The 23,525-nt window shown below is 47.6% G+C and overlaps 1 protein-coding gene across 1 annotated transcript in view; it reads left to right on the top strand.

Annotated features, from left to right (window-relative positions):
* The window catches only part of LOC144093533 (proliferation-associated protein 2G4), a 37,935-nt gene extending 23,999 nt beyond the window's left edge, over window positions 1–13,936 (top strand). The window contains exons 8-14 of the mRNA XM_077627057.1: window positions 5,088–5,166; window positions 5,249–5,327; window positions 6,635–6,686; window positions 7,977–8,071; window positions 10,074–10,201; window positions 13,441–13,624; window positions 13,725–13,936. Of these exons, the coding sequence (XP_077483183.1) occupies window positions 5,088–5,166; window positions 5,249–5,327; window positions 6,635–6,686; window positions 7,977–8,071; window positions 10,074–10,201; window positions 13,441–13,566 (559 nt within the window). The 3' untranslated portion in view covers window positions 13,567–13,624; window positions 13,725–13,936. The remainder of the gene's footprint in view (window positions 1–5,087; window positions 5,167–5,248; window positions 5,328–6,634; window positions 6,687–7,976; window positions 8,072–10,073; window positions 10,202–13,440; window positions 13,625–13,724) is intronic.
* The last annotated feature ends 9,589 nt before the right edge of the window (window positions 13,937–23,525 follow it).

The following is a 23,525-nucleotide window of genomic DNA, read 5'->3' as shown; positions in this document are numbered from 1 at the left end:
ATGTCGCAGCAGATCGAGAGCATCCATCGCCTGACCTGGTGTCGGCACGGGAGCTTCGGCACCTGCAGGGTCGTCGGCAGCGTCTTCAGCCGTCACTCCCTCCACGCTTCCTACAAGCCGCAACATATCGGCATCAGTCAAAACTTCCGTTGTGACTGCGTTTGCGTCGGCGTTCACGTAGTCTGAGAAACTTATGCCTGTGGGCACTTCATCCACTGAGCGAAGGTGTTCCCAGGCATCTTCATCCTCGTGCACGGCGCTCGCGCAGTCCGGACCAGCTTCGGCAGTTTCAGGGCCTAGTGTACCGAAACCGGCAGTCCTGAAGCAGTTGACAATTATCGACGGCCTCAATGCTCTCCAAGCCGCCGCCACCATCTCAACCGCCATAAAAATATCTATTTTTGTCTCGCGCTTCAGCTCCAGGTTGAGGAGAACTCTGTCGACGACTCGGCGCTTGTATGCGCACTTCACGCTATTAATTATCCCTTGATCCAAGGGCTGAACCACGGACGTTGCGTTTGGGGGGGAAGTAGCGGAGCTCCACGCTGCTCAGCTCGACCTCTGCAACGTAGTGGGCCGTGCAGTTATCCAGCAACAGGCACACTTTCCTTTTCTGGCGACACATGTCGCTGTCAAATTCCTTCAGCCATGTAGCGAAAATGGCATGCGACATCCACGCCTTTGAATTGGCAATGTACTTCACAGGAAGCTTTTTGGTGCCTTTAAAACAGCGCGGCCTCGCACTCTTTCCGATGACAAGCGGGTCTCGTTAGTCGGTGCCGTCCATGTTGACGCACAGCAAAAGAGCCAGCCTTTGTTTGCTGTGTTTGCCGCCGTGGCACGCCTGCCCCTTCAGGGCGAGTGTTTTTTTAGGCAGCATTTGGTAGAATAGACCGCTCTCGTCGGCGTTGTAGACGTCGCTGGGGGCATATTTTCCCAGAATGTCGGGCACGTTTTCAGACTGCCAGTCGCCGACTACAGCCATGCTTACGCTGCTCGCTTCACCGCTAAGCACTTTCCCGACGATGCCGTGTCGTTCTTTGAAGCGCGACAGCCAGTCGGGACTTGCCTTGAACTCGTTGTCGCCCAGCAAGCACGCGAAAGAGCGAGCTTTTTTTTGGAGCAGGTCTCCACTCACGGGAATACTATTCTTCGCCCGCAAATCCATAAACCAGGCGAAGAGGGCCTCTTCCATTTTGCTTTGAGGAGTGGTCTTCAGCGTTTTTTTTGCACGAGAGATTCCCCGACGAAGTGGTGCGGAGGATGTCATCTTTCCCTTTCAATATTGTGGAGAGAGTACTCGCTGGAATGCCATGTGATGCAGCCACGTCACATTTCTTCTGTCCACTTGTCACAGCACGAATTATGTCCGCTTTCTCGTCCAGGGTAAGCCTTTTTCGTTTCTTGCAGGGCTCCATCTGCTAGTCAGGAGGGTTAGCGGCGCGCTTGCTCGCACACACCACGTCCGCGTTCACGATAGCAAGGCTAGACTGATGGAGGCCTAACAAGCTGAGCTTGACAAAGACGTGCGTTCAAAGGCACGGGGAAATCGGCACAAGAGCGAACACAGAGCACAACACACAAACACACACAAAAAAAAACATGGATGGATGGATGGATGGATGGATACGGCTGAACCCTTTACATCGGGCGATGGCTCAAGCCACCTAGCCATGTCTTGTGAAATTTTACTCCTCTCTTGCTTTTAGCCACCAATTAGATAACCTTCGCTTGGTTACTTCTAACCTCTTAAAATCCACTTTCCCTTCACTATCCCTAAACCCCAATGCCTTGGGTAAGTCAGCCCCGCTGCCTTCCACTGTAGGGTGAAGCCCTTTACAGAAAAGTATCAAGTGTTCAGCCGTTTCCTCCTCCTCTCCGCACGCAATGCACAAAGTGTCTATCTCCTGGTACCTGACTCTATACGTCTTAGTCCGCAAAACTCCAGTCCTGGCCTCAAACAACAAAGAACTTCCCCTACAATTATCATAGATATTTTCTTTGACAATTTCCTGTTTAAAGGTCCGGTATGTTTCTAGTGCCGATTTCGTCAGCATCCCTGTTTTCCACAAAGCTCTCTCTGTTCCTTTAACCTTTTTCTTAACCGATAATTGCTGATTTGCCCCCTTACTGCTGTCCAGATATTTGCTTGTCAATTTTCTAGTTCGCTTTCTCCATTTCGTGTCAACATTCTTTATATACAGGTATCTGAAAACTTTCCTAGCCCACCGCTTTTCCTCCATCCTTCTCAATCGTTCCTCAAATGCTATCTTACTGCTAGCCTCTCTGCTCTTGAAAGACGCCCATCCCATATCACCCTCTACCCCCTGATTTGGTGTATTGCCATGTGCTCCCAAAGCTAACCTCCCTACTCCCCGTTGCCTAATTTCCAGCCTTGCTTGAACATCTGGCCTCATACACAGGACCGCATTCCCGAAGGTCAGGCTAGGGACCATCACCCCTTTCCAGATCCCTCTTACCACCTCATACCTATTGTAATTCCACAGTGCCCTATTTTTCATGACAGCTGCATTCCTACTAGCTTTATTCATTACATATTTTGCATGCTCTGTCAGATACTCAACACTGTTATTTATCCGCACCCCAAGATACTTGTACTCATTCACTACTTTTAGTACGAACTCCTGTATTCTATGCTCGCCGCCCTCTTCATTAAATGTCATGACTGCAGATTTTTCCTTACTATACTTGAAGCCTAATCTATCTCCCTCTGTACTGCATATGTCTAACAACTTCTGTAGGTCTTTCTTGTTGTCAGCCATTATCACTATATCGTCCGCATATATTAGTCCCGGTAATGTCTGTTTAATCAATTCCCCTTGCTTGAAAAAAGATAGGTTGAAACCTAGTCCGCTCCCCTCTAGCTTGGCCTCCAAACCTTGCAGGTACAACCTGAACAACAAAGGGGACAGAGGACATCCTTGTCTAAGCCCCCGCTGTATCTCTACAGGCCCTGATACATTTTTTTCCCATTTTATGAGCACTCTGTTACCTCTATATATATCTTTTAAAAGATTAATTACTCCATTTTCCACATCCAATGTGCCCAATATGTCCCACAAATGCTCCTGAGTAACGTTGTCATAGGCTCCCCTAATATCCAGAAATGCAATAAGGGCCTATGTTCCTTTTCCGCAATTTCTATACACTGTGTCAATGAAAATAGATTGTCCTCCAACCTCCTTTGTTTCCGGAACCCATTCTGTAGTTCCCCTAACACCCCCTCGTTCTCCACCCAAGCCTGCAGTCTATCCTTTATAATTTGCATCACCACCCTGTAAACCACAGATGTCACTGTTATGGGGCGATAGTTACTTGCGTCTGCTTTGTCCCCCTTTCCCTTATATATCATGTTCATTCTACTTAATCGCCATTCATCGGGAACTTTCTCATCCACTATCATTTTGTTCACTACCTGTATTAATGTTTGCTTGGATTTTGGTCCTAACTTCTTTATCAACATAATCGGGATACCATCTGGTATCCGCGAACTGCAACAGCGCCATCTATGAAATGTGGCACGAAACTTTTTTACTGCTGGCGCTATCTCGTGAGCTCGACTCAAAATTAAAACTCGTTTTGCGCCGCGCAGTTTGAAAAAAGCGACGGGATGAAGATGCTCCGCGCTGTTACCGCTGACTCGCAATCAATAAATTTTGGGGTGCTGTCTACAAAATAGACCAAAAATTAACACTTTTTCACCTTTATTTCTCGAAAAAAGGTTTGTTAAATCGGGACTGATCACGGAATCGGTTTCGTTATTTCGGGTTAGTCAAAGCATTGAACCCTATGGGTGTCTGAGGGGGAATTAGGATACCTTCGTTAAATCGAGATTTTCGTTAAATCGAGTTTTGACTGTATTAGGTCTGCAATGCACTTGCATTGTTTCTGAGTCAGTATTTACATGATTGTAAGTCGACCTGTTTTTCAAAATATGAAAATCGACTTAAGATCGAAACCAAAGCATAGCACCATAAATAAAGGCGAGACAAACGAAATATCATGCATGCTACATAGTGGTTGCATTTTTGCTGTGCGGCCCCGTCGCATCGCTCTTAGTGCTGGCCTTGAGCAGCTGCTATGTCAACGCGCAGAACCGACTTTCCCAACCCATGCGTGGAGGCCGATGGTGGCTGTGGATAAGCAGCAAACCGGCACCAGCCCAGTCCCCAGCGTGGCCGCAGATTGTGGCTGCTGATAAGCTGTGGCGGTGACGGCCCGATAACGCATTCGTGTTCTACCCTTAATAAGCGTCGTCTGTTTTTTTTTTTTTTACTTTCAACCGCGCAGTCGGCACTCAAGGGAGCATCGATAGTTGATGGAAGAACCGCTGTTCAAGTCGCAGCGGCACTGCCACTCGGAATCGCGGCGGCGCTGAGGAGTGTCAGTAGCCAACGGAAGAGCCGACGCCACTCACGCGTAGTTTCTCTTTTGCCCTGACACATTTGACTACTGCTGGCCGCGTTTTACAAGTTTTTAAATTAGTCATTCGTGCTGCGGTGGTCGGGTTAGCCACCGGCACTCGTTCATGGCTACGTTCAAGATGGCTGCCATTCTTTACGCCAAAGAAACGAACAACTGCGCACCGGGCTGCAAGTTCGACATTCACAACGGGTGATACAGATGTGGCAGCTGTTTGCGAGGTGCAGGATTTGGCTGCACGACGATGTTAGAACGACGAGCTATAGGGCCCCCGCAGCAGCGATAACGACTGCAGCACTAGTGAGGACAATGGCACAAGTGTGGATGAGCAGTCCAGTGACTAATACAGTTTCGTTTGGGATGTGCCCACGGGCATGCCCGCGTGCGGTAGCCGATAGCAGCTGGCGATAAGCGGAGGCCGCAGGATAGTGCTATCGTGTTCTATTATTAAAGGCCAAGTGTAAACGACCTCCAATTTCTTTTTTTTTTAAGAAATGTGTTGTGGGGGGGCCGACTTACACTCGTGTAAATACAGTAGTTTGGGGATTGTTAGTGAACTTATTTTCACCTAACACGATGGGTTCATTAAACCTTGTTAAGTTTGCGTTGCGTGCCATTCACGTTCCATGTTTCTCTCTCCACAGGAAAGAGCACGAAAAATGCGAGTTTGAGCTGCACGAGGTTTATGCTATTGACATCCTTGTGAGCACGGGGGAAGGCAAGGTACAGTGCTCTTTGGCTTGCTCACGTCTTAAGTGATGTCTTTTGTCGTGTGTGAGAATGAGTTTCTTCAATGACATTGCAGGGCCGTGAGATGGATACCCGGACAACGGTGTATAAGCGCACTGACGAGACCTACCTGTTGCGAAGCAAAGCCTCTCGAGGTTGGTTTACGTGCCTTCGTGTCTCCTATACTCCATTTCATACATAGCAGGCAACGCTGCAGAGGCTATGGATGTAGTGCGTCCGCGGAACCATATTACTCCGTCATATATCATTCACTCTTCTTGCAGCCTCGTTGAGTGATTGGACGAAAACTAGGAGCGGTATAAGATGAAGTGGTAGCATTAAAAATCACTGCCAAAGCTGTGTGACGCTCAGTGTTTGGGCCCTCTGGGTATAATTTTCAATGAGCGTGAACTACTTATTAGGTGCGGGTGGAATATGAGCAGTTTGCCCTACCAGCCGCGTGTCATACCACCCCACATGTGATTTTTGAAGTCTCGGATGAGTCGCACGACGAATATGTGGCAAGCAGTAAAACGAAGTCCGGGATGCTGTTAGTCATGGCACTAAAGATTTGTCGCTACGGAATATGCCTGTGTTCACTTTGGTTACATGGTGAACTATTTTTGGGGGGATGCAGACTTAGTTTGCGCAAACAGGTGCGATAGCTTTGGCAGCGTTGACTGCTATGTATAAATGGAGTATAGGCACAGTTGTGAACCTAAAAAATTCCCTCACATTTTGTTGTCACAGAAAGTATTGCGAAATGAGTGGCAAAAGTTATGTGCCATGCAGAATTTGAATGCTGAAAATTTTGCTTCAGGTTCAAACAGTGAATCAAAAACTGGTTATCGTCATCAAAAATGCTCGATTCTTGAGACCTTTATAGTCTTGATCAGTTCTTCAACATTCCCTACTGTGTGCACAAAACAAAGCAATGGATGAAACTGCGAAAAATCATCATTGTCACTTGGCTTTTATCTCAAATGTAGACAGCCATTTTCGAGGCGTTCATTAGTTAAAAGTGCAGCGGTGCGAACAGTTTTGGGCAGTTTTTTTAGGCCCATTCGATAATTCGAACAGTTTGTCTGGTTCCTTGAAGACCGAATGAACGAGATTTTACTCTAGTATGCGGGATTTTCGGAAGAACATCTTGCATGAGGCTTAGCCTATGTCTCCTTCGATTTGTGCTGTTTCTTCCAGAAATGTAGGATGTCACGTTCATATGTGTTTGGACGCTGAGGCAAGCCACAGCCACTGCACACTGTAATTGTTCTGCTTATAACATGTGCACTTTGGATGTATTTGTGTCATGTCATGGAGCTGCCTCTTTCAACTGACACTTCTGTGGAATGGGGGCAGTCTTCTTGTGGCATCACCCTTTCTTCTGTGCTGTGTCGACAATGTCACCCCCGCTGCCTTAGCTCTTTCTTAACTGATTTGTTCACCCTCTTTTTCTTTGCAGCTTTTGTTAGCATTGTAGACAAGCAGTTCGCCTCTATGCCTTTCACACTACGGTGAGTACAGCCTCATCACTTCCTTCTGATTGTTGAAATTGGAAAAAATTGAGGCCTCAAGTGGTACAAATATTGCTGGGCCATGAAACTGCAGTACTAAGAAGGAGCTCCTACCTAAGTCCAATAATCGAGCGTTTGCACTACAGTCGAGCCCGCTTATAACGAACATGTGCGTCACACGGCATCCGTTCGTTATATCCCGAAGTTCGTAGTAAGTGGACCACACCTTTAAAGACAGTTGCTTGTCAAAACACAAAATTTTTTCTTTGCGAAAAAGTCCGTGATGGATGTCTGTTTTTGCAGCGCAGATCCGTTGAGGAAGGTTTCCAGTTTATTTAAAGCAGAAGCGTGCTCTTCCCCGAGGCCCTTGGCATAGACAAGTTGTCTGAGGCTCTCTATGTAGCCCATTGCTACAGGCGCGCTTACGGGGGGTGCTGGCTCCGAAGTTTCATCCTCATCCGATTCCTCCGCGTCACTTTTTTCTGAATAAATTTACCCCACATGGTGAATGCACCGCACCCTGCAAATCTTCAGAGATCTTTTGGAAAAAAAGTGCGTTCATTGTGACAGTAAAAAGGTATTTTGATACTGTATTTTGACTTTTTGAACTGTAGCAAGTTTTTTTGGGGTCGTTCTGTAATTTGAACTTTTGGATAATTCAAACATTCATTTTTGTCTCTTGAAGTTTGAATTAACAAGCTTTTACTATACTGCTAAGCACCATCTAGTTTAATTTTAATTAACGCTCACATTTCACTATTTGTTTTTTTTTGCATGAGTTTTGCATATATAATTTTCAATTAATGATTTATGCAAAGCATTTTAACCAAATGTCCACAGTAGTTGCTTAATAGCATCATAAAGTGCACAGTGCGATTGGAGACAAACATGAATGATGAAGCATTGTTTTGCAAAGCATTTGGCCCAAATGGTTGCGGTAGTCTTCTTTCAGCGTCGTAAAGCACACTACAGCGCAGTCGGAGCACACAAAAGGGCGCAAAAACTCAAGACAGTACTTAGTCTTTTCTATGATCGAGTTGTATCCTTCATGATGTTTCCGCACCAATGAGCCCGCTAAAACAGTTAACGTCTAATAGCAGCCTATCACTGTTCATCAATCAAGATAGAGAACTAGAGTTGGCTCTTGTTCCACTCCAAAGGCCTTTTGTTAACTTTAGGTATGCGTTAATGCACATCTGCACTGCAGCACCCCTTCCTTTGTATTGTGTTTCAGAACCCAAAACCCAAACTAGTAAAGACATTCATTAAAACGCATTTCTTCTCTGACAGGGCATTCGATGAGGAGGTTAAGGCAAAAATGGGAGTTCTTGAGTGTGTCAACCACAAGCTACTTGACCCTTTCCAAGTGCTGTACGAAAAAGAGGGTAAGTGTGCAGCTTCCTTCATGTGACCTCACACAGGTAACATTAAATTTAACTTCAGGCTGCAATTTATTAGTAGTTGCCATTATCATTGTCTACTGTACGAAATGCACAGAACTGCTGCAAGAGTAAGCGATTATTTGCTAAATTCTGTGCTGAAATTTGGGGGTGCCAGTGAAATATTCATATCTTGATGCAGCTGTTACTGACACTTGAAACACCATTTTGGGTCAAGTTTGTATGAAATTTAGGGAAATTCAGGGAATTCAGCAGAGTTGTGTATTGTATTGTTGGGCTTTTTTGGTAAAGCTGCTGCTGTAAGTTTCTCAGCTTCTTGCATGTGGTATCGGAAGAATCATTATTTTGATCTTGTTTGATAGATTTATAGTCGGGTACAACTTCAGAAGACAGGAGAGGCCCCGCCCAGATGACCGAAGCACAGCAGCCAATTGCCTCCGCGACTAAAGAAATAGTCCCGCTCAAAAAATTGTTACTGCTTCTAAAACGCGTATTTCTCGGAATAAGATTTGCGTATCTTGATGAGTGGTTTGGTAAAACTATCATGATGGAGATGCTACAGCACATGCCGGATCGCGAGAGAAAAATAACTCTGTGCCTTCTACAACGCTGTGCGTTGTCTGCTACGGAGCAAGATCGACGGCACCGAGCGACACTCGAACGACGCCCTGTTAGACACTCGGCTATCTTATACTGCTGGCAACGATCGATCGTTTGCGCGCTGAGCTGTTTCCTGGGATCATGTTTCCAGACGAAGCACAGCGCAACGTCACCGATGTTCGCTGTAAACGTTTTTCGTCGGCTCACAGCTCAGAACAAACGCACGCGGCATTAATGGTGCATCGTAAGCTCGCAATAATATTTCCGGCATGACAGACGGCCACAAACAATTCGAATTCACTCTGACGAAGGGAGACACACACAGCTGACGCGACTCGGTCCAGTTCGAAGCGAGGGCGGCCATGTTAGGCATGTTCTCCGTCGGCGGGGTCACAGGCCGTCCGGCTCATGACGTCACCTGAAGTGCGCGCCTATTGGCGGAGGCTCGTGTGCATCCGCCTTTAAGGGGCAAAGGGCGCTGCCTTCTAAAGTTGTATCTGACTATAGTTTAGGTTGTTCAAGCCCATCTCTGAATATGCTGCACAGTGACAGTGCTAGGCAGATGAGATATAGAAAGCGCAATGCTATCTTGCAGCTACTTTATTTTTTTGAAAAGCTGCATCATTACGTGCACACAATGAAAATTATAACTTGGTGTGCAGATATTATAACTTTGATGGGGAACAAATGCCACGACCGGAGTGCTGTCCTAAGAAATAAACCAGTGCAGTAGAATACTGACGATATAAATATCGCAGGGTCGCAAAGAAAATTCATATCATCCGGAATTTGTATCATCTAAAATAAAAAGATCTGTATGCAGAAGCACAGGAAATGCATTTACGTAGATCTGCTTGTGGCTGACAGGATTTATTCGCAGCCATGCGCCACTGCTCTCACGATGTTGAAATGTGTGGGCCTCATGCCGCCTCTCACTGCTCACGATGCATACTGCACGACTGGTGATCGCACAACAGCAATGTGTGGGCAGCACTTGGTGCTCAAGGGTGCAGTCATGGCTGGCGTGAATGCCCGAAATTCTCTATCTGATGCAGATGGACTCTGGCCGGGCAATTTTACGAATTTGTATCAACCGTGATGGTGATGTAGAGCTCCTGCTGAACTTTGTGTGTGTTGTTCGAAATCAACCTCTCCCAGCACCATTTGTTTTTAATGCTAGGTTATACGCTGATATGTAACTTCTTTTCCAAGTCGGGCTTTAAGCTAGAGATTATGCTGCCTGCTCTTCACTTTCGCTATAGCATTTTGGCTCTACATCTTTCGAGAGGAAAAAGAAATGTGCGTCAAACCTGTTTGTTGCCACATGGCAAGCATGTTGCCCTTACAAGAGTGCTGGATAAGAGTTGTGAATTCAACATGTGTGCAGGTGAGTTTGTGGCCCAATTCAAGTACACGGTGTTGTTGATGCCATCTGGTTCACACCAGATAACTGGTGGCCAGCTAGACGTTGACCTCTTTGAGTCCGAGTACAAGGTGGAAGACGAGGCACTCAGTGTAAGTGCTCATTTCTTATACCACGGTTATGCACATACCTGTCAACCATTTTAAGTTATTTAAGTGCTGCTCTATCAACTTTGTGATTGAATGAATAGTGTACGCACACACCTTCAGTGACCATCTTATGAGTGTTCTATTGAATAGAGAGAAACAGCAACAGTATGCTCACTAAAAGCATTGTGCTCACAGGAGTGTGGTGCTGAACAGCATTAGAAGTACAGCACAGACCATTTATAACGTAACCGCTTATAATGCGGGACCGCATTTTATGTGGCCTTTTGTGACAACCGCTTCGCTTCCCATAAAGTTCATTGTATTGGTGTACCGCTTAATAAGCAGCAGCGCGTAACCGAAGACCGTGTATAGTGCGGTTTCTGGAAAGCCTGGCAGCCCGTGTACCGGTGCGAGCCCGTGGGTGCTTCTCAGATTGTGCAAGATGGGGGCAACAGGCGGGGCGGGGAAACATTTTCAGCGTGGTTCAAGGCAAGGCTGAAGGCAGGAGAGGATAGAAAAAAAAATATGTCGCAAAGCAGGCGTTTTTTCTCTCTCTCCGATGCGCCTCCGGTGGGCACACTGATTGGACAAAACTTGAAAGCACGTGATAGTGTGGCCAGACGAGCATGCTGGAGCGGCGGCCCCTGCCCTCGCCGCAGCGGCGGCGAGCGCACGGCACGCGTGGCATGACACTGCAAACGCTGCTCGTTCCAAGCGCACGTACGGCAGCGCCTTGTCGGTCTTGTCACGCCTGAGCCCATGAGCGAGATGTGTCATCGTGTGTAACAGTAAGCTGACAGCGTGAGCAAGTCTACCAGCCTCGGTTGTCTTCAGTTCCGACGGTGTCTGCTGCTCGGAAAGCCAGGAAGCAGCAAGCTCTCGAAACCAAGCAGAACATTGTGAGGGGCGTCGAGAGCGGTTTGAAAAAGGCTATGGTGGCAAAAAAGTACGGTGTAGTCGACTGGGAGAACAGCGACAAGTTGTGACAACAGCTGCAGAAAGACTGCTTTGCTTGCAAGGAAGTGAATCCGTGTGTCGAAGTACGAAGATGTCGCCGCATTGTTTGCACGGTTTCGCGAGGTCCGGGCCCAGTGCGTTCCTTTGAGTGACTCAATATTGCAAGCCAAGGCCAGGTGCCTTGCAAACATTTTGGGGCACGATGGTTCCAGCCTATTGAACGGTTGTATTCAGCATTTCAAGGGCCGGCACGAGATAAGCTCGTCGCCATCATTGACCCCTATGGCGTTGTTTGTGAAGTAGCCGCCACAGATGAAGACATCGTGGCAGCGGTGTGCTGTCGCGATGAGCCTCTACCCGAGGATGAGCCTAACGAAGTGAGTGAACGTGCAGCAGAAGTTTCGCGCAAAGGTGTGCTCGACGGTTGCAACAAACTGCGCTCAGAGAAACCTCAGCGAGCAAGTGCTCAAGTGCCTCACTTTTTAAAGATGAAGCCACTAGCAATGCAGTTCAATTGCAGCACGAGACTAAAATAACGTTCTTTCATTCATTTCAATGCTTCAACAATAAGATCAGATAAACTTCTTTGTTACCTGTGATTGCAGTGTTGTGCGTCTGATGTGTTGTCAAGTGCACTTTGAAAAGTAGGCTGGCCGTTCTGAAAACGCGAATGCATGGAAAAGTTACGTTTTGGTTACAGTGCAGTACCGTTTATAATGCGGATTTTTTCGACTCCCACGGTAAGCGTTAGAAGCGGTCTATGCTGTACTAACTTTTCCACTTGGTGAATGTAACAGAGCTGCTGCGTGTGGCACTGATAGTAGCGGTGGCAATGCATTGTGATGCTCATGAGCTGAACCATGATGGCAGGTTAAGAGACTGTTCACTAAGGTGTAGTACTGAAGCACTGAACATGTGCTCAAGGCTGTAGGCTACTTGTTGCAATGAACACGAGCAGCGGTGGTCCTTGTCAAGTCGTATTGCCACATTGGCCAATGCATAGCACTGGTGATCTTTTGTGAAAGCAAAGTTCCCACTAGGAGCCAGCATGGAGCTGGCTTTTTGTGCACCACAATGTGACGGTTCAATCATATGCCACAGTTTCTTTGGTGGCTCATTGATGCTGCAAGTGTGCAACAAACACGGGCAGTTGAAGCAGGTTTTTGGAGCAGATGATGCAAATATTCAGAATATATATCTTCAATATTTGCTCTACTCATTTACTTACTTTGAATCATGAGGATGCAAAAAACTGTTTCGCTATAACAGGTACCACATCAAATCCTACATTTTCCGTTTTGTTTTAGTACAAAGGATGAACCAACTAGACATTACATTTAGTTCATTTTATTCAATAATTGTGCAGCGAAATTCGTTTGTAATCAGGCAGTGTCTGCTGTACTCAAGCTGGTGAGGAAGTTTTTTTAATGTTGAGTCGAGGAGCTTGATATACACGCAGCTTGATGCATGCAATTTTGCAGTGAAATAAAAATGAAATTTTAACTTGTACCTCATGATTTTTAGAGCCATTCTTCAGTCGTAACTGCTAGAATCTTATATACAGTTTCCCTGACATTGTAAATGCCAGTTAGTTCTCAGTTACTGCAGCCACAGAGGTCAGAAAGAAAGTGTTGCCAGCTTTTCTGTTGCAAAGCCTTCTGTTCTGTTGCGAAAAATGCGAAGTCTTCAGTATAGCGATTTTGAATTTAAACAGTTGTTTTTTTGGATGAAACTTAACATGTTCAGATGAGCTTAAACTTTTGCCCTGGAGGTGTCAGAAACAGATTAGTGTTTAGCTATGTGTTGTGTTTGTGTGCTTAAAAGTGTGCATATTCAGTGTGCTTAAAAGTGGCATTTCTTGCCATAATGGGTGTTGAAATGGCATTTCAAAGTTTTTAAGAAGAGATTTTCGTGAAGCCAGATTGTGCTTTTCTGGAAGACTCAATATCTGTCCATTTCTTTCATTTTCAACATAGCACTAAGAATTGCTGTGGGCTATATAGAGTGGAAACTCATGCAACAAATGGTTAAGCTATCAAAGGATACATCTCTCGAAGCTCTGAGTTCCCTTTTCGCGAATTTGGTGTGCATGACAATGGGCATAATGGCTGTGCACTACTTACTCAAAGCATACTGTTTTGCTAACGGCCTCTCTTTTTGACCCTTTCGGAGCTGCGAGTCGGGCCAATTGCTTTAAAACACAGAAATTTGCACCACTTTGTTTCACTGTTCCATCTGCGTGTGACCTCCTCGTGGCTTCACTGTTGCCTTTCCTCATTTTCCAGGCACTGCTCAATCGCGCAGTGATACCCAAATCGTCTAAGAAGAAGAAGAAGAAAGCAGAGAAGGCACTGCTGACAGCTGGTGATGGAGCAGGCGAGGCAGACAACATGGCCTCTGCTGAGGACTGATGGAGTGCGGTCTCACCTCGGGGGATACAGACACTGCTTCACTGTCATCCTGGCCCAGGTTGGTAGTGTGTGCACTTGGCTGTAATGTCAGTGGTCCTTGTGAAAGTTGCAAACTATCAAATGACAGTTTGCATTTATTTATTTATTTTTTTGTGCAGGTACAAGGCAATGTGAGGGGGCTTGCAGCTGGACATCGTCATTTTCATTTTCTTTCACTGATTTTGCTTGTTTTTTAACGAACAGCCATGTGCTCACTGAAGACCGAGCCTTTTTCGGTGGGTGTGCCAGCCAATAACACCACAACCCCATCCATTATACCTGGGCCTTTGGTATGGCTCTGAGGTCGAATAAATTGATTTTGCAAACACTGCCTTAACCCATGGACAGGGTATGAACCAGTGTCTTGTTGCCAAAACGCTAATTTTGGTTGTTTCTGTGGCTGCAGCTGCAGAATGCAAAAAATTAAGTGTAAAGAGTGTTGAGTAGGTGGAAAAAGGGTGCATCATCTTTATGCATGCCTGGCTTCACTGGCAGTTTTAAGTTTTGATCCCAGCCTGAAAGTTGCTGTTCATCTCTCAGTGGTGCACCTACTGGGCGAAATGCCTGCGTCGGCGTGGAGGTCAAGAAGATGAAGCTGGAGGGAAGTCAGCGTACAAAAATTGATTCATGGAGTTTTAACGTACAAGGCAAAGTTGCAGCTTGAGGGACTTGGTAGTGGAGGCCTCTATATTCATTCAGACCACGTTAGGTTTCTTAAACATGCACTGACATTGCACAGCACACTGCAGCCTTTTGCATTTGGCCTCCATTGCAACGGGGCCAGCGTCCTAACCACTTTGTCATTAATAAATCGGTCAATAACATGCAAGCAAATGTTGGAGGATATTCGAAAGCAGTGGTGGTGTTGTGAATGAGGCTTGATTGGAGTTTCGCTAATGACAAGTTGGCGGGCTTTTTTCCGTCCATAACTTTGCTTCATTATTTTACCATTATAGCCGAACAATGATTGCTGATGACTCCTTTTCTGTGCTTCAGTATCAAGTCCTCTCGGTGGACGTGATTCGCTTGCATCGTTTTTGCCATGTAGATGTGTGTGCAAGGTTATTTGTTTGAAGCCAGTTGGTTTACTAGATAAATGTCCCTAGTAACCATGCAGTTGTACTGAGCTGTGACACATGTGCAATGAAGACGCGTAACCTGCGTTAGGGAACTTTTATGGTAAGTCTGCAGGCATGGTAGAATATACTAATGACCAAATAGTTGAGGCTTCGTAATTATCTCCGCACGGTACGATGTGCTCTGCTTCAGAAGGCATGGTGGGGCATTCTGCATATTAACATTCAGATGTAACCTCAAACATCGGAAGAGAAAAGGAGCGGTTGCGATTTCAAAGGCTGTATAAAGGCAGCCTGCAGTTACTCCGTTCTTGGCAATTTCACAAAAAGCAGTTTGCCCAAGCGCGCAGTAGTTGCAAGCACTTCAGTTAAAGCGCGACGGTATCTAGTTTTCTCGTAGATTGCTGGCACTGTGTAGTGGCAACGCGCTTTTTAACGTAACAGCATTAAATGCCCCGTTCACCAGAAAATCTGGTGGTGTTGTGATGCAGGTGGGCTACCTAGGTCACGTGACCTTGCAGCGGCGCCACAAACGTCAGTGGGCATCATCAGGGTACAGGATGCGCGGTGAGGTTGTTGCCCTAATCTGTTGCGAGCAGCGATATTTAAAAATTTTTTGTAAATTATAGGGTCCACGTAGAGCTTTGAAATTTGACACGAATGTCGCCAGAAGTGCCAACGGCCCAACAAGGAAAACCATGAGCCAGACAGGCTAAACATGCTTTCGTATGTCTACTCGGTTTAGCTACATTTAAACCCTGCCACTTTTTTTTTTTTACTTTTCTGGCTTATTAAGGCTCAGTTTTCAGCGCATGTAGAGTCTTTGTCTTGAGAACGCGGTAATCAACCGATATCAATTCGTCCAGAGATTTGCCTTACCCGCAACAAGAGGTAATTGTCGGCTCGGATATCGGCAGCACATAGTTTCTTTTCCTTCAGTACTAAGCTTCTAAAACGCAACTAATTTCACACTCTTCAACCAGTGCTTAAAGTTGGGGGGGGGGGGGGGGGGGTCTCGAACACCCCACCAGTATTGACAAGGCATCCAGACTTCCCGCGCTACAATGCAAGGACTGGATGAATACGAAGCGGGCACAATTTTCTATTGTCAGTGGTGGTCGAAACATTTTTGTATCGTTTCAAAAATTTTACTGTGATTTTTAGCGAAATAATTATGTACTTGCTAAAACTAGAGGTGGAGAAAAATTGACAGACAATTGCGATAGTCTGTATGCGAAATTTGGGCATAGCTTTTCACGTATTTTTGTTCTCCCGTGGCAGCCACCTTCGAGTTGTCTTTTCCTCCGCTCCCGCTAAGGTCCTAATCCGCACACTTTTCAAAAGCATTCCCGGACTCTCCGTGTGCACGTTCAGTTCAGAATAACTTTATTAATAGTTTCAATTGGCCCCCCTACCTGCCCTCTCTGGCACGGCACGCAGCCCTCTGGGAGACGAGTAGGCAGTTTATTTACTACTAGGCTAACACCTAAATTTAAGTGATGCTGCAGCTGCCAGTTGGGTCAGTTCCTTTTGCACCCTGGAATCTGGTCAACATTGCGACTGGTGACTCTGGGCATCCAGAACGCCTTCGATGAAATCCGAGATGTGGTCCTCTCCTGCCAACGCACGCACTTACTCACTACCTCCGTGTGACTGGCCATCCTCAAACACATCACAGGGGATCACCATGCAAGCAATACACTCACCGTCACAGGAATAATACTCCCACCATCCACACCCACCTTTACCCAAGCTCATCAACATGCACTCCGGCGTCTGCAAAAACAGTACAGGCACGATTCAACAACCGCTGTCTATGTTGACATCGCCTCCAATGCCCACCCACAAACGTTCGCCTGTGTTGCCGTAGACTGCACCAACACTCCACTTCTGGCAGCCTTTGTCCAAGCCCCAGACCCAACTGCCGCTGAAGAGATCGCCCTCGCCATAAAAATGAGTGGCACCCAGTCCAGCAGCGCTCGCATATTCTCTCAAGCCACCTGTCGAGCGTGTACAAGCGGTAGTGTCCGACGACAGGCACTAGTACATATCCTGGGACACACTCCATCAAGACCACATCATCACCTGGGTCCCCTGCAACGAGGGCCTTGACGGCAATGCCAGGGCGGGCACTTTAGCTCTAGAACATACCGAGCGTGGCCATCCCCTCCTTTCCTATACCTATATATCCTCCCTTTTCACCACCCAGCTCGAAACCCAAAGTTTTAATGATTGCCTTTACCCTCTCCTCTGAAGACTCCTGCCTCCTGCCGCATTTTCAAACACTTATCCCAACCTACACCATTTACATCACCTACACCCAACACATTATGAAGACAAATGTCCGTGGTGTGGCGACACCCCAACATATATCGCATGGACGTGTCGCCAGAAACCCCACCATCTAAAGCCGCATAATGCGGCCCTGGAGCTGTAGGAGGTGAAGCTGACCAGCGCACAACTCAACTACCAGGCAGCGCTCCTCATTGCCAGAAGGTCGGCAGAAGCTGCCGGAGCCTTGGACTGAGGGCCCACCCACATGCGCTCCAGCCATCATCCTCTTCAATAAACGGAGCCACCTAGAACTTCTAGGCGGCGTTGGTTGCGCCGGAGGCATTTGGTCACACACATTACGACGCGGAATAGGGGACGGGCGCCTAAGATCTGCGCAATAAAAAACATCGGCAGCACTACACAAGGGCTCGAAGAAAGGGGGACGAGTTGGGGGGGGGGGGGGGGGGTTAAGGAAAGCCACACGACTGTCGTGGTGGTGGCGTCGCAAGTTCTGCCATCAACCTGCAGCCATAATGTGCGGATGTATCGTCCTCGCCATGGATATTGAAAAGGCTTACGATAACAGGTCATGCTGCATTTTTCCTTCGAGTACGCAGTTTTATAAAACCCTTGAAGGCAGAAGATTTTCCATAAGCCTCTGTGGTGACTCCATAAGATCATTTGTCCCTGCTCGCGCTGTACCCCTGGGCTCTGCACTGTAGCCAACGCTGTTTAATACCCCTGTCACACGGGCACTTTCGATCCTCATTGAGCTCGATCTGCATCGAGATTTTTGAGCACGCTCGAAACATCCGGTGCTACACGGCATTTTCAATGCTCATTGAGAAGTTTCCCTCATGTGTGTTAGGTGGCGCCAAATGTTCCGCCGACAGCCATAACAAGGCGATGTCCGGCAACACTGTGCAGTCGGGGGCAGCGGCAGCCAAATCCGTAGCCAAATCGGTACATTGCGTATCTGCGCCAGGTTTTTGGTTTTTGTGGCGCACCTCTGCTGCTGTGCGATGCAACCCAAGGGCCCACAACGCCTCCGCGATTTCTGCATAGACTGCGGCGTTTCTCTTCTGTCGCCGCAAATCATTTAGGCGGTCCTGCCAGCAGTCGATGAGAGCGGCTGTCTCGCGCTCGCTCCACAGTTTCCGCGCCGACGAGCAGGAGGACGCCATCTTTGTTTACACTGACGGCGAAGCTTGGAGCGTGGTGTAGAGATTATTTTCATATGCTTGCATATAAGAAGGCATAGTACCTGAAAAATGTTCTGTATTACATTTTAATCAATCACAACAACAATTGTGGTTTGGTTTTGTTAACGTGTTTATTTTTATAGCTTCATGAGAGCGAGAGTTCTCGATTGTGCTTGGAACCTCAAGCACTCTTGAGGAATCGGCATCGAGTCAAGCAGCATCGAGCTCGATTGCGCTTGAAAGTGGCCGTGTGACAACCGTCGATCTGCATTGAGTTCGATGAGCATTGACTCAATGAGGATCGAACGTGCCCGTGTGACAGGGGTAATATTAAGGCGCAAGCCTTTCTTGACTCGTGAGTGGCGTGGACGAAAGTTGTCCGCACGAATTGGCAATCAAAAGTTGCAAATATATCGAGAACGTAAAAGTTGATTAAACAACATACATGTAATGAAATAAACCAGAAATTAAAAGGTGAAAAAATAATTACAGAAAAGAAAATGAGAAAGGATGGAAATCGATGCTTTCGCATTTGCGCTCATAGCAGACTTAAGTGCAATTCTGTAATTTTTGCCTTCATTCCCCTTGCATGGCGCTTACATGATGTCCCCGACTTCAAGATCTTCCAGTACGCTGATATCGCAGCGTGGAGCACGCACTATGAGCTGACTCAAGCGGCCAGTTATATATGTCGGCCTACACCTTTCCGGGAGCAAAAGTACGTTCACGTCAGTAGCCAACCGCTGGCGACGCCGTAGGTCTGCAGCCCGATCTTCTCGCCTTGGGCAGATGTTTTTGGCACGTCGGACGAGGGAAGCCACGACGGAGCGTTTGTGGAAAACCGGGTGGACAGAATTAAAATGAAGATACCGGCCTGTGTGGGTTTCTTTTCTATAAACTTTGAAAGAAAGGCGGCTTCCACGGCGTTCCAGCAAAACGTCCAGAAAAGGAAGACGGCGTGCAGCCTCCTCCTCTACAGTGAATTGAATGGAATCTTCCATGCTATTGATGTGATCGGTGAAAGGACCTAACGCATTCTTTTTGATAATACAGAAACAATCGTCGACGTAACGCACAAAAACCTTTGGGCGCGGTTCGAAGGTAGCCAGTGCGCGAGCTTCTATTGCTTCCATGGTAAGGTTTGCGGTTGTCACCGATATAGATGCGCCCATAGCAGTGCCATGAAATGGTCGATAGACTGTACCCCGGAAAACAAAATAAGTGTTCTCAAGGCAGAACTGTAACAGCTTCAGAAGATCCGATGCTTCGATAGGAGTTCTTTCACACAGTCCGTCGTCATTCTGCAGCGCTGAGCGGCACACCTCCACAGGTACGCTGGTGAACAGCGATTTCACATCAAAGGACACCATGACCCCGTCGTCCTCCACCGTGACATCACGTATTTTTTCAATAAAATCGAAAGAGTCACGTATGAAAGTCGAGCCCTTTCCAACGTGTGGCGCAAAAACCTTGTGTAAGTAGCCCGACAAGCGGTATAAGGGCGACCGTGTAAAGTCAACTATTGGTCGCATCGGGACGTTTGCCTTATGGATCTTCGGGAGACCATACAAGGCGGGAGCTGCCCCTTTGTGGCAGAGGAGCTTGAAATAAAGTGACTTGTGGTCCGGTGGAACAAATCGGAAGACGTCAGTCAAAAGAATCTGCAAGTTTCTTTCTGCCTTGAGCGTAGGGTCCCGCTTCAGCGTCAAGTACGTACTGTCGTCCTGCAGAAGGCCAGTCATTTTCTCAACGTAGTCGTTGCTGTCCAAGATGACGGTAGCGTTGCCTTTGTCAGCGGGAAGTATAATAATGTCCGTGTTTTTACGCAGGCTTTTGATGGCATCACGCTCCTCGGAAAGAAGGGGGGTCGGAGGACCTGTCTTCTTACAGGCCTACTCGAGCAGAACTCGCCGTACTTAAGCTCGGGTTGAACTTTAACACGGGACCTACCTGCGCCGGACGCAAGAAAAATCGTCTGTGCTGTCGAACGCGCTATAGGTCAAGTAGATAACAACCACCGAGATGAGGCCCGAACTTGTGCAGTCAGCATCCTTGCCAAGCTTCCGCGACATCCTCCGACCCCCCTTCTTTCCGAGGAGCGTGATGCCATCAAAAGCCTGCGTAAAAACACGGACATTATTATACTTCCCGCTGACAAAGGCAACGCTACCGTCATCTTGGACAGCAACGACTACGTTGAGAAAATGACTGGCCTTTTGCAGGATGACAGTACGTACTTGACGCTGAAGCGGGACCCTACGCTCAAGGTAGAAACTTGCAGATTCTTTTGACTGACGTTTCCGATTTGTTCCACCGGACCACAAGTCACTTTATTTCAAGCTCCTCTGCCACAGTGGGTCAGCTCCTGCCTTGTATGGTCTCCCGAAGATCCATAAGCCAAACGTCCCGATGCGACCAATAGTTGACTTTACACGGTCGCCCTTATACCGCTTGCCGGGCTACTTACACAAGGTTTTTGCGCCACTCGTTGGAAAGGGCTCGACTTTCATACGTGACTCTTTCGATTTTATTGAAAAAGTACGTGATGTCACGGTGGAGGACGACAAGGTCATGGTGTCCTTTGATGTGAAATCGCTGTTCACCAGCGTACCCGTGGATCTGGCTGTGGAGGTGTGCCGCTCAGCGCTGCAGAATGACGACGGATTGTGTGAAAGAACCCCTATCGAAGCATCGGATCTTCTGAAGCTGTTACAGTTCTGCCTTGAGAACACTTATTTTGTTTTCCGGGGTACAGTCTATCGACAAGTTCATGGCACTGCTATGGGCGCATCTATATCGGTGACAACCGCAAACCTTACCATGGAAGCAATAGAAGCTCGCGCACTGGCTACCTTCGAACCGCGCCCAAAGGTTTTTGTGCGTTACGTCGACGATTGTTTCTGTATTATCAAAAAGAATGCGTTAGGTCCTTTCACCGATCACATCAATAGCATGGAAGATTCCATTCAATTCACTGAAGAGGAGGAGGCTGCACGCCGTCTTCCTTTTCTGGACGTTTTGGTGGAACGCCGTGGAAGCCACCTTTCTTTCAAAGTTTATAGAAAAGAAACCCACACAGGCCGGTATCTTCATTTTAATTCTGTCCACCCGGTTTTCCACAAACGCTCCGTCGTGGCTTCCCTCGTCCGACGTGCCAAAAACATCTGCCCAAGGCGAGAAGATCGGGCTGCTGACCTACGCCAAGTGCGCCGAGAATTGAGTGAATGCGGCTACCCCAAGCACTTCGTGGATTCTGTTCTTCAACGGTCTTCACGCCCATCAGAACCAGTTGGTCCTCCTTGCCGAGCCCGAGCCGCTATCCCATATGTGCCGGGCGTGAGCGCGTCTTTGGCTCGCGTTCTGCGCACTTACGGTGTGCACGTCGCTCACGTTCCTGCGTGCAAGCTGAGGCATGAGCTGGTGGCCGCCAAAGACAAGATAAACAAAGAGAAGTTTCCTGGCGTCATCTATAAGATTCCCTGCGCAGACTGCGACTACTGCTATATCGGCGAGAGCGGGAATTTCGAAAGGCGATTGAGGGACCACAAGAACGACGTCAGGAACAAAAAGATTGCATCTAATGCACTTGCGGAACACGTGGAAGCCGCGACGCACAATATAGCTTGGGAAGAAGCATCAGTCATCGCACGAGAAAATAATTGGCTGTCACGTCGATATCTGGAATCCCTGATAATCCAAACTACAGATAAAACCCTTAACCACAACGCAGGCAATCTCCCGCCTACGTACGCAAGATGCTTGGGGCGATTACTGCGACGTAGTTAAGCTTTGTGCTTTGGGCTTTCCGCCCAGTGATCAAGGCTTCCATACGGAAGCCGAAACGTCTTTGTTTTAAACAACAACCTTTTGGTCGGCGTTCCTTTTTCTTCAGTCATGTAACTACGCCCCTTTGTCTAAAACTGTGTAAAACAGACTGTCAGCATTTCTCCCTCTATTTCCCTTTCCACCTGTGCTCGAATCACTATAGAGACCCCTTTATACGGAGTAAACACTGCACAAAAATTTCTCACGCTCGCTTCATACGTGAGCTGCAATAAGTCCCTTTCGAGCAAGTCATAAACCACCTCCAGCTTCGGGAGAGATGGGTGGTCTCGGCGAGACCTGCCTTTAAGCAGCACTATCCTTTGGCAGCGGGCCAGCGTGATCAGTAAAAGGCCGCATGCCTTGAGAATTTATACATACTTAAGTAAAGCAACGCAAACTTTGAAGCCCCACTTTTCCATCCACCGGGCGTGTAGTATACCTTGCAGCTGAAGAATCTCGCTGATCTCGCAGCCTTAGCCTTTCGGTGGGGCATATAGAAATCGGAACATTAACCCTCCGCCCTTAGCGACTGTTAGCTGTCTCTGGACCCGCTTTCTATATCGGCGACACAGGCCGCTTATTGGCAAACCGGGCCTACCGCTGCGTGCACTTTAGCATACTTGAGCTTGCAGGACGCGCTAGCTGTAGACAATGGCGGCGATCTGTTCTTACTCGTACCTCTGCAGTGTCTAGGTTCTAATTTCGCCACTGTTTTTGCATGTTATCGGAAAGGTTCCTCTGCTCCTGGATAGGTCCATGTTATCGGTCGTTTTTCATCAATCTGATGAAAAGGAGCGAAAATGAAATTTAAATGGTTTCGAGAAAAGGAAACGCGCAAGTGAAAATGAAAACTGGTTTTGGGGGAAAGGATATAGCACAGTGGTCTCGCATAACGGCGCACACCTGAACGTCGCCGTAAGGGAAGGGGAAAAGGAGGGATTGAAAGAAGAAAGGGAGAGAGGGGTGCCGTAGTGGAGGGCTCCGGAATAATTTGGACCACCTGGGGGTCTTTAACGTGCACTGACATCGCACAGCACAAGGGGCGTCTTAGCGTTTTTACGAAGGCAAAACGCTAAGGCGCCGGTGTGCTGTGCGATGTATGCACGTCAAAGATCCACAGGTGGTCCAAATTATTCCGGAGCCCTCCACTACAGCACCTCTTCTTTCACTCCCTCCTTTATTCCTTCCCTTACGGCGCGGTTCAGGTGTCCAACGATATATGAGACGAATACTGCACCATTTCCTTTCCCCAAAAACCAATTATTATAGCCGAGCGCCCTAACCTCTGAGCCACCGAGGCGGGTTGGAAAGTCGCAGTAAATCGGATTCTGTGGAGTTCCCGGGTTCGAACCCGACCGCGGCGGCTGCGTTTTTATGGAGGAAAAACGCTAAGGCGCCCGTGTGCTGTGCGATGTCAGTGCACGTTAAAGATCCCCAGGTGGTCGAAATTATTCCGGAGCCCTCCACTACGGCACCTCTCTTCCTTTCTTCTTTCACTCCCTCCTTTACCCTTCCCTTACGGCGCGGTTCAGGTGTCCAACGA

Source organism: Amblyomma americanum, chromosome 6 (genome assembly GCF_052857255.1).
Source record: "Amblyomma americanum isolate KBUSLIRL-KWMA chromosome 6, ASM5285725v1, whole genome shotgun sequence".
Classification (NCBI taxonomy): domain Eukaryota; kingdom Metazoa; phylum Arthropoda; class Arachnida; order Ixodida; family Ixodidae; genus Amblyomma; species Amblyomma americanum.
The sequence above is the reverse complement of the archived record's forward strand: the minus strand, read 5'-3'. Positions and strand labels throughout refer to the sequence as shown.